Source organism: Typopeltis vanoorti, chromosome 8, assembly GCF_054136105.1.
Source record: "Typopeltis vanoorti isolate ZY-2024b chromosome 8, IOZ_Tvanoo_1.0, whole genome shotgun sequence".
Classification (NCBI taxonomy): Eukaryota; Metazoa; Arthropoda; class Arachnida; order Uropygi; family Thelyphonidae; genus Typopeltis; species Typopeltis vanoorti.
The window spans coordinates 70,768,968-70,782,280 of record NC_143556.1 but is presented as its reverse complement, the minus strand read 5'-3'; the positions used below and the strand labels follow the sequence as shown (position 1 = coordinate 70,782,280).

The 13,313-nt window shown below is 33.8% G+C and overlaps 1 protein-coding gene across 3 annotated transcripts in view; it reads left to right on the top strand.

Moving 5' to 3' along the window:
• Positions 1-12,250, top strand: part of LOC150104087 (mitochondrial adenyl nucleotide antiporter SCaMC-like) — a 73,604-nt gene extending 61,354 nt beyond the window's left edge. For 2 of the 3 annotated variants that reach the window (XM_090396750.1, XM_090396748.1), the window contains one exon: positions 9,634-12,250. In XM_090396750.1, coding sequence (XP_090252876.1) covers positions 9,634-9,827 — 194 coding nt within the window. In that variant the 3' untranslated portion in view covers positions 9,828-12,250. The remainder of the gene's footprint in view (positions 1-9,633) is intronic. The other variant, XM_090396749.1, reaches the window with a different exon arrangement.
• Positions 12,251-13,313: the final 1,063 nt, after the last annotated feature.

Below are 13,313 nucleotides of genomic sequence, written 5' to 3'. Positions count from 1 at the left end.
CAATCTATTATAAAGATAAATTCAATAACAATTTACCGACCTCAAAACCTTTATTGGCCATTAATAGAACAGAATCAAAATGACATGAAATGCAAAGAATTTGTCATACTGCTGTCATTAAACAAAAATTAGTTAAGTATTAATTAAGTTAATCAAACTCCAGCAGGGTGTCTTCTAGATAATTATACAAACATTTCAAATGAGAAGAAATTCATCCATTACATGAGATGCATAGATAAATATTGGAAGAGCATTTATTTACATAATACTTCCCCAAAACTGTGCAGTGTAGTTTGATAGACGAATGTAAAACAAACAAGTTTTTCTTATCATGGAAGACTGCTAATTGGTTAGCAGTCAGTGGAACAGAAATAGCATATAACATGCTGAGGTAAAGACAATGGACCAGTATCAAAATTAAAGAAAGATATTGTCAGATCTTATACATCATTGCACATGATTTGAATTTGGCTGTTTTAAATTATGTTAAACATGTTCTTTTTCTTGCTTGAAATTGAAAAGGTGGTAAACACACATCCTTTACCGCAATTCTTATTATTGGCAAGAAATTTTTTTACGACCAATAAATTTAAGTGATATTTCTGGAGCCCTGCTAATTACAGTCCATCCCATAAAGCCCACCTTCAGTTAAGATAATAATACATTGACCTTATAGCCTTAGTTGCTTCAGCAATAAATTGAAAACACTTTAAAACTACTAAAGTTATTAGAGTAGGACTTGATATCCTAGATGGAGAGATTTGCTCTGAAGTGATGTATCAAGGAGGGAAAGTCATAATAGAAATCCTCTTATAGTGTTGATGAATTTGTATCAAAGGAATATTCTGTACTTTGGAATCCAAAACCACCAAGTAGTAAAAAGCAAGTTGAACTGCCATGCATGATACATACTAAAACCATTTGAGGTGCTTTAAAAATACCAGAAATAGTAATGCTCCAAAACCCTGTTCATGAGAGCATGAAACCAAAGTCTGCACTCATAAAACACCTAAATGTGCTAATTTTGAGGGAGAAGATACAGGAAATCAAAACAATAGAACATACCACACTTGAAGAGGAAGTTTCGGATGAGATGGTGGCGAAAACTCTTGCTGTGACAGTACTCTTCTTCTTAGGGTGCCATCTTCTATTGAAGGTCAGTGACCATCTTGGCAAACAAACTATGTTTTTGCATTGATCTGAGGTTGTATGCTGCTCTTTCTGTCCACGTCTTGATGTTGTCAAACCAAGATATTCTTTTTCTTCCTCTAGCTCCTTTGCCATTAATTCTTCCACCCAAAATGGTTTGTAGAAGCTATTTCTCATGATGTGGCCAAGATATGGTGTTTTTCATTTCTTGATTGTATGAGATCTTTGGCTTTGCCAATGGATTTTAAGACATCTTCCTTGGTTTTTTTTTCTATCCATGATGTCTTTAGCATTCGTCTATATAGCCACATCTCAAAGGCTTCAATTTTCTTGATGGTTTCTGCCTTCAATATCCATGTCTCAACTCCATAGAGCAAAATGGATCAGACATAACATTTCAGCATTCTGCATCTGACTTCTATGTTTAGATCTCAATTCATCAATCCTTGTCTTTATATCTATTTTAGGATTCCCACCTTTCATTAAGCCAGCAACCAAGATAATTTTCAGTAAGGAAATATCGTGAGCAGACATATTACTTACTATTATAATAATGGAATTAACTCACGTAAAATATTCTTTATTAGTAGAATTTTCACCTGAGTATCACAGGCATCATCAGTACAAGTACAAAGGCTAATTAAACAATAACTGAATAACTGATATATTCACAAAGCACCCCCTAAGTAGCTAAGGTTAAATTTATTTCAAAAAAAAAAAAAAAAGAGAGAGAATTTTTGAAATAAATTTAGGAAATTTAACCTTAGCTACTTAGGGGGCACTGTGTGAATATATCAGTTATTGTTCGAAGTAACGGCAATGGGTAATCCAATAGCTCCTGCTATTGACAACTGCTTTATGGAGCACTTTGAACAATGTATCTTTGACAACATTTCACCCAGACCTAACCTTTGGTTCAGATATGTGGATAACATTTTTGCCATATGGAAGGGCACTTCGGAAGAATTACAACAATTTCCCCTAAAAAATAAATGCACTTCATCCAAGGATCCGGTTCACCCTAGAAGTAGAAGTAAATAAGCAGTTAGCCTTTTTAGACCTCTGAATTCTTCACCAACCAGATGGTAACCTGCAATTCACAGTCTATAGGAAGGAGACATACGGGCCAGTACATTACTTCTTCAGAACTATTACAAAATGAGTTACAATATGTTAATTCCTCCTTCATATCCAATGGTTATAAGAATTCCTTCATAAAAAGAGCTTTAAGTAGACGTGCTTCAGCATCCTCTTCAAATACAGAAGAAACGACGCGTATACCTATCCCCTATGTGCAAGGCATTAGCAAACACATAACTAAAGTGTTAAAACCACTAAATATTTGTGTGGCCTTTTGACCTGTCAGAAAAATCTTTACATTCCTCACGTATCCAAAGGACAAGCTCCAATTTATCAGCTATCCAGGTGTGTACCAGATTCCATGCTCTTGTGGATTATCATATTTCAGACAAACAAAGATCTGCTCTAATCCAGTTAGAAGAACACATCATATATTCAGTATCTTGAACCTGAACAGTATGGACTTGCAGAGCATGCCATCAACACTAGACATAGAGCTCAGTGGAAACAAGAGAGTCAGTTCCTCATGGAATGACTTGACAAAGAAGCATGTGAAACGTTACTTCACTCCCCTAACCTGACGAGATCAGATGGTCTACGTCTTTCCTCCTTGTGGGAGATAGTACTCTATAAATCAGCAAATCTTTCCTAACTTTTGTAATTGTATACACATATATATGAAATTTTTATTTATTTTATTTTATTTTATTTTTTTCGGAAATAAATTTAGGAAATTTAGCTTTAGCTGCTTAGGTGGTGCTTTGTGAATATATCAGATATTGTTTAATTAGGTACTTGTACTGATGATGTCTGTGTTACTCAGGCGAAAATTCTACTAATAAAGAATATTTAAAGTGAGTTAATTCCGTTATTATAATAGTAAGCAAGCAACCAAGATGTTTATACCTTGACACTTGGTTGATAATTTTTCCATTGAGTGTCATTTTCATTGATGAGGTTGGATGTTTGCTGATGACGATGTATTTCGTCTTGTTGATGTTTATATTTATTCTCATTCTTTGGCTTTCTATGTGTCTGTCAATGAGTTTTTGGAGATCCATGATGTAATTGGCACGGTGTCATCTGCATATCGTATGTTGTTAACAATCTTTCCATTTATTGTGATTCCCTCTAAACATTCTTCCGATACCTTATTTACCTCTGAGTACATGTTTAACAAAGAGTGGTGAGAGCACACATCCTTGTCTCACTCCTTTTAATGTTAATATCACAGCTGGTAATACCGTCTAATTGAATGGTAGTTGATTGATTCCAATACAGATTTATTAGCCTTATGTCTTTTTCTTCTAGCCCTGTTTGTTGAAGGATTTCTATTAAATTAGTGTGTCTGACCTTGTTGAAAACTTTTTCAAAATCTGTGTAACATATAAAGACAGTTTTCTGTTTTTCTATGTTTTTCATTTTTGTATCAATATTTGGGCACAGAAAAGAGCCTCTCTAGTACAAAAACCATTAAAGCCAAACTGCGTTTCACCCAGAGTTTCTTCACTTTTTCTATAGATGCAATTCTGGATTACTTTCAAAAATACTTTTAATGCTTGTCTCATTAGACTAATAAGTCAGAAGTCACTACAAGATTTCACTTTAGGTTTCTTTGAGATAGTGATAAATGTAGATTTCAGCCAATCTGGTGGGAATTTCCATATTTTATTGAACAGTTTTTCAAAAAGTATGATGTTATTTGGTTCTATTAATTTTAAAAATTCTGCTTGCACATCATCTGGTCCACTGGCTTTTCCTTGTTTACATGATCTTATAGTATTCTCTATTTTACATTTCAGAATTGCTGGTCTGTGAATGTTATCTTTTATATTTATAGGCTTTATTAGAGAGTTCTGTTATATATTTTACCCAAATCCGTGCTTTATTCTCTTCTTCTAGAACTATTTTTCCACTTTTGTCTCTTAGTGACACTACTTGCTCTTTTCTGAATTTTGTGGAAATTTCGTTGATTTTCTTATACAGATTGAAATAGTCATGTTTCTTCTGAAGCAGTTCAATCTCAGTAGATAAATTTTTCATCCAATTTTCCTTTGCTTTTATTTTCTTCTTGATATGTGTTTCTGTATATTTGGCTAGGTCTTTGTTTTTGTACATTCTTCGTGTATCAATAAGAGAGAATCTCATTTGTCATCCATTCCTGTTTTACATTATTCACATAACCTACTTCAATACCTGTTGTTACAATGGCATTAAGCTGTTCCAAAGAGATTCTATTCTTTCACTCTCTCCCATGTTAATCTGTTGTAATTGCAGGTTAAGTTGTCTTGGCTCTTTTGTTTATCTTTGGGGCTTTTAGTTTTTCTACATCATCATCATCATGCGTATCAAGGGTTTAGGCCTAGCATGGCCTGTTCCGGCCTTAAAAGGACGTCCTGGTTTTCTTTTTCCTAAGGCTTGTACTTTAAGGATTGTTTTGGTAATTTTTCTGTTTTCATTCTTTGAACGTGTTCCATCCATTTATGTTTATATTTTTTAATTTTTTCAATTACTGGTTCTTGGTTTAATTCTTTCATAATTTCTTTTGTGATCAAATAGGGTATACTTTGCAGTTTTTCTCATAAAATTCATTTCTGCTGTTGCTAATCTTCGTTTGTCTTTTTGTTTTATTGTCCAGATTTCGCTTCCATACATCAAGACTGGTAGGGCTAATGTATTGTATACTTTTAGTCTGGTTTGTTTTTGAACTAGGTTTGGTTTAAATATAGAGTTAATTACACCTGTTATTTTTAAATATTTTGCAATTTTTATGTTTATATCTTTTTCATTTTCATATGTGATCATACATCCTAGGTAGTTAAATGAATTCACCTGTTCTAAGATCTTATCTATTACTATTTTAGTTCTTGCTGGATCTTGTCCTTATAAAGGCCATAGTTTTTGATTTTTCTGTTGATATTATAATACTATAATCTTTGGATATCTCATTTAGATCTAAAATAGCTTTCTGTAAGTTATCTTCAGAATTTGTAATTATTATTTGGTCGTCGGCAAAGAGGAGAGTGTTTAAGTTTACTGTAGGAGAAAGTTTAATTCCTTGATGTAAATTTTTATTCCATTTTATTATTATTTCATTTAAGTAAATATTAAAAAGCATTTTTTTTTTAATTTTCGCTATACACTTTGGTATTAATTGGTCTAGCTACTCACTGATGAAGCCTCAAAAAAGGCTGAAACCGGTCTGGGTAGTGACCTTCCACCATAATGTAATAACAGCATACATTTCCTAGGAAATGTGTTTTTACATTATGGGAATTACCTAAGAATAGCGATCAGAACTTCACCACCTTTGCTACGAGTTGTCCGGTATTGTACTACGTACTAGGGTCACTTGCATTAGCTCATGCTAGTGCTCACCAATACTTTATAGTTTACTATATTCGGCAAGAAACTCTCCGATTCCAATCTTTGAGTTTCTTATTCGGTTTTAAAACAATGTGGGATTTAATATCCCCTTAATTTAAATTAAAAGCGTTGCTGAGAGGGGACATCCCTGTCAGACCCCTTGGTTTATCTCTCTCTCGTATATGATAGCTCGTGATTTAATCTTATTTGTATTTGATTATTTTCATATATACGTGTTATAGGATATTATTTGGTATTTGTCTTTCTTTTAATATGTTAAATAATATGTTTCTTTTAACTTTGTCAAATGCTTTTTCAAAGTCAATAAATGCAATATGTGTTTCTAAATTGTATTTTCTTCTTTTCTCTAGTATTAATTTTAGGCAGAAGGCCGGGTCTATACATGATCACCCTTTTTTAAATCCATTCTGTACTTCTAAAATAAAGTTTTCGGAATATTTCATTAGTTTGATATTTAAGATTCTGCTATATATTTTGTAACTGGAATTTAGTATGCTGATACCACTATAGTTTTTAGGGTCATCTCTATTACCTAATTTAAAGATAGGAATCACAATTTGCTTTTTTCCATTCTATTGGGGGGGGGGTGCCATTTGAGAATTTTATTTAAAAATAATAAGAGTCTTTCTTTGAATCTTGTTCCTGCGTATTTATATAGTTCTGAACCTAGCTTATCTTCTCCAGGTGATTTTCCGTTTCTTGTTTCTTTCAGGCTGATTTCTAATTCTTCTTTAGTTATTTCCTTTTCATTTTTGTTAATTGTTTGCCAGTTGTCTTTTTTAAAATATTTGTCTGTCCACTGTAGTAATTTAGAACTGTGTAGTTTTTCTACATTTTTCTGCAATTTTTTCCCTTTTGTGATTTTTTGGCTCATTTTAATCTAAAACATATTTCTGCAACTATGGATTTGTGGTCTGATGAGATCTTCTCCAGGATAAGTCTTTTGCACTCTTTATACTACTGTGGAATCTTTTATTTATCAGTATGTAGTTGATTTGATTTCTGACAATGTCATGACAGCTATCTTGAGGCAATTTCCAGTCTTCTGGGTGGAAGTTTAAACCAGGAGTTTGCAATTGTTAGATCTTCTTCCTGACAGAACTGGACAAGACAGTCTCCTCATTCATTTCTGGTGCCTGCAGCAATTTTAAAAAGCTTTAAAACACTTTCATTTGATTTTGTGCACGTATTCAAATCTAACTATAAAATACAAATGGATGCTACCCTTACAAAAATGTTTTGTAAGGGTAGCATCCATTTGAATTTGCTAATGTCTGCACATGTGTACTAGGTCACAAAGTAAAATGTACAATGGTACCTTGATTTGCGAGCATAATTCGTTCCGGAAAAAGGGCTTGTAATCAAAAGCACTCTTATATCAAAGCGAATTTCCCCATAAGAAATAATGGAAACTCAGATGATTCATTCCAAAACTCAAAAATATTCATATAAAAATGATTAATACAAAATACGTTTTTATATTTTTATTATTTAAATGTGATATACATAAAGTAATCTAATTTATTAATTACATTACAATTACATATTACAGTAATTGTATTGGGTAGGACGACTTTCATTGTCACTAACGAAATCACTGCTACTTTCTCTGACTCTGAGAAATCACTGACTCTTTTTCTTTTTGTGCGACTTTAACAAGGAACTTATCCAGTGATACTTGCTTTTGCCTCCTTTTGAGGATTTCACAGAAATATGACATTGTATTCTTATTAAACAGATTCAATGCTCGCACTACCACAGCCTTACTCAGGCGGTGCTTATCTACAAAATTTTGCACTGTTTCCCACATTTTACACACCTCCCTAATATCATTTGAAGAGAGGGATGTCTCCGTCTTTTTCTCCTCCTCCTCAGACGAGATCTCCTCCATACCCTCTTGCTCTGCATCGTGAGCAACTTGACCTCTTGCTCATGATGCAGAGCCATCAGTTCGTCGTGGTAAACTCCTGGCCACGTTCCTCCACGAGCTCTTGAATGTTGTCCTCGTTCACCTCCAGTCCCATGGTCTTCCCCAAGGATACAATTTCATCGACAACTGGCAGCTCCTGTTCATGAGCAAACCCCTCGACTCAATCAGACCACAGTTTTCTCCAAGCAGAATTAAGGGTTCTCTTGGTGACCCCATCCCGGGCTTTATCGATGATCTTGATGCAGTTTACGACGTGGAAATGATTTTTCCAAAACTCTCGGAGGGTAAGGTTAGTTCCTTTGGTCACCTCGAAGCATCACTGAAATAGTGCCTTGGTGTAAAGCTTTTTAAAGCTCGAAATGACCTGCTGATCCATTGGGTGGTGTAATGGAATAGTGTTGGGAGGAAGGAACTTGACCTTAATGAACTCTAATTCTTCTAGTAAGTCGTCCTCAAGGCCTGGAGGATGAGCAGGAGCATTATCCATAACCAGCAAGACTTTGAGTGGCAATTTTTTTCTTCTAAACGGTATTTCTTCACTGCAGGACCAAAGACCTCGTTAACCACTCAACAAACAAGATAAGAGTTACCCAAGCCTTGCTGTTGGACCTCCACATAACGTTTAACTGGCTCTTCTGCATCTTGCATTTCTTGAAGGTTCGTGGATTCTCAGAATGATACACGAGCAGGGTCTTCACTTTGAAATCACCGCTTGCATTAGCACACAGCAAGAGGGTGAGACGGTCTTTCATGGGCTTGTGACTGAGCATTGCATTCTCTTCTGCTGTAATGTGTGTCCTCTTTGGCATCTTTTTCCAAAAAAGCCCCGTCTCATCGCAATTAAAAACTTGCTGCGGCAGGTAACACTCGGCAACGAATGCCTCAGCTGCCTTTGCGTCAGAACTCGCAGCCTCTCTGTGCCTCACAACACTATGGATGCCACTTCTCCTCTTAAAGTTATCAAACCATCCCCTGCTCGCCTTGAAGCCTTCTTCGTTTTCTGTAGACGTACCTGGCAGTTTACTTACGAGGTTGGCGTACGAGGCCTTTGCTTGCTCACAGATCAAGTTCTCGGTCACAGTATCACCTGCTAGTTGCTTCTCGTTTATCACTCCAAAAGCAACTTTTCTAGATCTTCCAGAATACGTGGCCATTGCTTTGATACTCTCGTGACTCCTTTTGCTACATCTAGCCCCCTTTGTTCTTTCTTCTTTAATACTGTGCAAATCGTTGATGTAGACTTCTTATAAAATCTTGCGATGGCGGCCGCTTGCATACCTTGTTCGTGCTTCCCGATAATTTCCTTCTTAATTTCCACTGTAATCATCTCCTTCTTCTTACCGCCTTCCTTTTCTTCATTGGAGCCATTGTTGTAGTACAGTTAATAAAGAACAGTCACTACATTTGGACACAAAATAAAAATGCTTTATGTACACACACACATGGTCACAATGCTAGCATGAATGAGGTATGCTGACTGAGACCGAGCATGCGAGACGATTACCCACAATCCAGAGGTGGCTTGTGATCACGTGACACTTGGCAGACAAAGCGTATAGGTAATACTCGTATTACAAGACCTTGCTCGTTTATCAAGTTAAAATTTATTAAAAATTTTTGCTAGTCTTGCAAAACACTCGCAGACCAAGTTACTCTCAACCCAAGGTACCACTGTATTTCTTATTGTGGGTCAGTCAAAAAAATTTGGCTGCAATTATCAAGTTTGCATTATTATTAGTCATGTATAATAAGTGTCCTGTAAGTAATCTGTACATATCAGGAATTTAATGATACTGAAAGAAAAGGCATTTTAAAACTGAAAAACTTCATAAGAAACTGGTAAAATTTGATGGCATTAATAGACTTGGCTAAGTAATGAAATTTTCCTGAAGTTTTTATGCTCTTAAGTGGAATACCTAATTCATTCTGGAAAATTAGAAATTGGAGTATTTTTTTTCTGCTGTTTAAGATTATTTCTGACTAACTTTCAGGCTTTATTCTGATAATTAATGATGCCATTCACAAATATGTTTAGTGAATTATATTAACTAATTCAAATTTTAAGTTTTCTTTTTCTATCTTTCCAGCAGCATGTTCCAATAGTGTCAGTGCATCTGAAGTTAATATGATAGGGCTTTTTCGGACAATACTAAGGCATGAAGGATTTTCTGGATTGTATCGTGGTATTACTCCCAATTTCATGAAAGTGGCACCTGCAGTTAGTATCAGCTATGTTGTATATGAACATACACGGCGAGCACTAGGTGTATCTGTTATATAAAGTTAAATAATTTTTCCTTATGAAATTCTTTAGGACCATTTAATATCCTTGAATGCACTGCTATGCATTAGTATGGTGCTAGTCATGAAAGATTTTTTTTTTTTTTTTTTTTTTTGAAAATCTTTCAAAGTAAACACTCTTGAGCATTCTTACTTGCATTTCAGGTTTGTATATATTATGATAATTGTAAATATTTGTGCAGGTGTAATGATGCTTTTATTCATCCAAGATTTGCTTGAAATCAGGATAATTCTGATTTCAAGCACATAAGATTCTTTTGACATCAAACTGGTAGTCATTCAAAATTAATAAAGTAATTAAAAATAGCAAGTGGAACACTAAATTGCTGTTCACATTTAAGTAAATATCAGACCTAGTTGAATCTGTTGATATATTTTCAAAATCAGTTTGGCTGAGAGTTGAATGTTAAGCATTTATTTGCGGATATGTTAGGTTTGCATAATGCTCAAGACATGCAGCATTTTCCTCTGAGAGAGTGGTTGACTGCAACTATCCAGCCATCTCTTATATGCAACCAAAGAGTAGAATAACGAACAAAAAATGTACTGTTAATGCATTTCATTTCATCGTCTATTGTAAATTAAAGGTTTGTTACTTTTTATTTGAATGCCTCGTTTATTTTCTGTTTCTAGTTTAAAGCTGGCGATATACTTCTAAATTATTTATTTAATTCATAATATAATATATATGCACTTTATTCTTGTACAGAGGTTTGTTTTGTAGTTGCAAAACCATTATGAATTTCTACTAAGAATATGGTTTTATCACTTGTATATATTAAAAATATGTATTTTATATAAAAACTTGTCTTATTTTCTTGGAAATTAAAAATTGTCACATACAAGAACATACTGTGTGAATTCATGCTCTGCAGGTACTTCACACATAATCTTTCATTTTAAAAATTCTAGTATGCAAAATCAGTTTCTAAGAATATTATTTAGGATACACACACACATAAAATTAAGTAATATGACTAGGAGAAATTCTAATATATGCCTAAAACGGGAAAAAAACTGATTTTATCTGGTCCAATCATAGTTACAAAAGCTGTTGCATAAGTTTTCCTGTTTACTGTTGATTCATGGAACAAATTTGCCACAAAAGGCTTTCTTAGTTTTTCAAACTTTTTTTTTTCATAAATGTAAACTAATATTCATTTAGACAACTTTGAACTACTTAGCTCGATTTCTTAATTGTGTGTTGTGTGTTCCAATATCTGTTCTAATCAATTAGAACAGGGGTCGGCAACCTTTTCAGACTCGCGGGCCACATTCAACATTTATTTTTAATAATCAGGCTGCAATAAGTTATCAATTTTATTATATCAATCTTAAAAAACACAGAAATATTTAAAGTTTGAGATTACGAGATAAAGTACAATATTCTCATAATGACATCTGATATTATTCTTTTATAACAGCAACACTTTTATGACAAAGGAGATTATCCTCATTTTCAACAAAGAAGTGCTTGCTGTTCCATTCATCACTAAACTTTCTTTCTTCATCTGCAATTTCGTTTTCTTGAACACATTTTTGAAATTATTTTTAAGAAATATATATCCTCTGAAAATAATAATTGATGTTATTGAATTATATTAAAATATGGACCAGGGAATGCGACTGAAAAAGTGTGCCAAAATCTCGGTTTTCGTCAGATGAAGTCGCCTGGTTATCCTCACACACGATGACACACACACACACACGGTTGACTCACGCCAATTTGCATGGCGATATCACGAAGTATGGGTATAAAATTATTTTTAAGTTTTTATTCATATTATAAAATGTATTATTTAAATGATTCGGCATACAGCCACGTGGCATGTAAGTATGGTTAACCTTTTATGGGCCACCGGTTGCCGACCCCTGAATTAGAACATTAAAATTTGATATTATCTAAATAAGTACTTGTTATTGATAACTTTCACTCATAATTTAGGATCTTCAATGTACAGTAATAATTTAGTACTAATGTATTTATATATATCTTGAAAAGAGGAGAAAGGAGCTTTTTTTTTTTCGAATAACAGTTTTTTTTCTAGCTCCTATAATTGAAAGCAGCAGCTGATAGATTTTGTTGTTCTTATGTGAAGTGTAACATCATTGATTTTTCTGAAATGGACTATCGGTTACTATTATGAACATGTCATGGATTATGATGTCCATAAGGCAATTGATTTACGATATGGTTATGCACTTCCAAATCGTGAATCTGAATTTTATACAGCCATCATGAATATTCATTAAATAGCTTGAAATGACATTTTCTCAACTGAAATTCCATTTAGAACTAGTCAGAAGATTTTGTTATAAAAGCACAATCCTATATTTGTTTTCATTGTTCCACTTTTATAGAAACTTAAAGTTTATAAATATTTCATCTGTTATAATATTGAGATTTTTTGTGTGTTCATATTTATTAGTGAATCTTTAATAATAAAATTTGCTACGAGATAAAATATTTTAGTTTGCTTGCAAAGTTTTCTTTTGACTAAAACTAACACATCCACTCAATTTGGTTTAAAAAAATAACACAAATAGCCAATTGCAATTATCATATACTTCTGATTGATAATACTAACTCAGAACACCTAATTATGTAAACAGAATCAAACTGTTAGTAATTGTCTTTCATTTTTATTAGACGTCAACAGTGCCGCCTGCTACCGCTCTCTGTCTTGATTTAATTAAGTATTAACCACGCTACCGACCAGGACGTATATATACGTCCACATTCCCATGGATGCGAAGTGCATATTAAAATTGTAATACCATTGATATTATGAAATTTATGATGGATACGAAGCTTTTGAGGGTGCATATTTGATCTTTAATGGCTAGTAAGGTGGTTAAGAAACACAATGGGAGCAATTAGAAATTAAAGCAGCTATGTACCATTGTGCATAGAATAGACTGGAATTTCAAATTTAATGTGTATATAATTTTGACCATTGTCAACTGTGTAATAACACACACAGAGGCCAGTATGATGTTTGACTGAGGATATCCTATTTGTGTCATAATTGAAAATCCATGTCGACGTATTGGTGGTCACAATATTTTGTCGGTATATTGGAGAAGTTGGCATATTGATGCTGGAATATCACTGTAGTTGATATCAGTGTGGCAATGCTGCAAACAGCTGAGCATGTTTCATTTGTTAGGAAAAGCAGAGAGAGAGAAAACTGGACATTGATCTACATCACATTCACCTTGGTGCTGCCCTGCATGTATTCAGTTGTTTCTTATATGCGTGATTATGGTGGTTGTTATATGCCAGTGGTGTTCAACCTTTTTTACTATGCGAGCTACTTTTCTATAAAAAGTTATTCGGCGATCTACTCTCTTATATAGATCACGTTCCCCCAACCTGATATCTGATTATGCAGAAATAAACAACTAAAAAAAAATTACGCTACTAAAAACTTTGTGTATTTAAAAATTTATCACTTTTGATTAT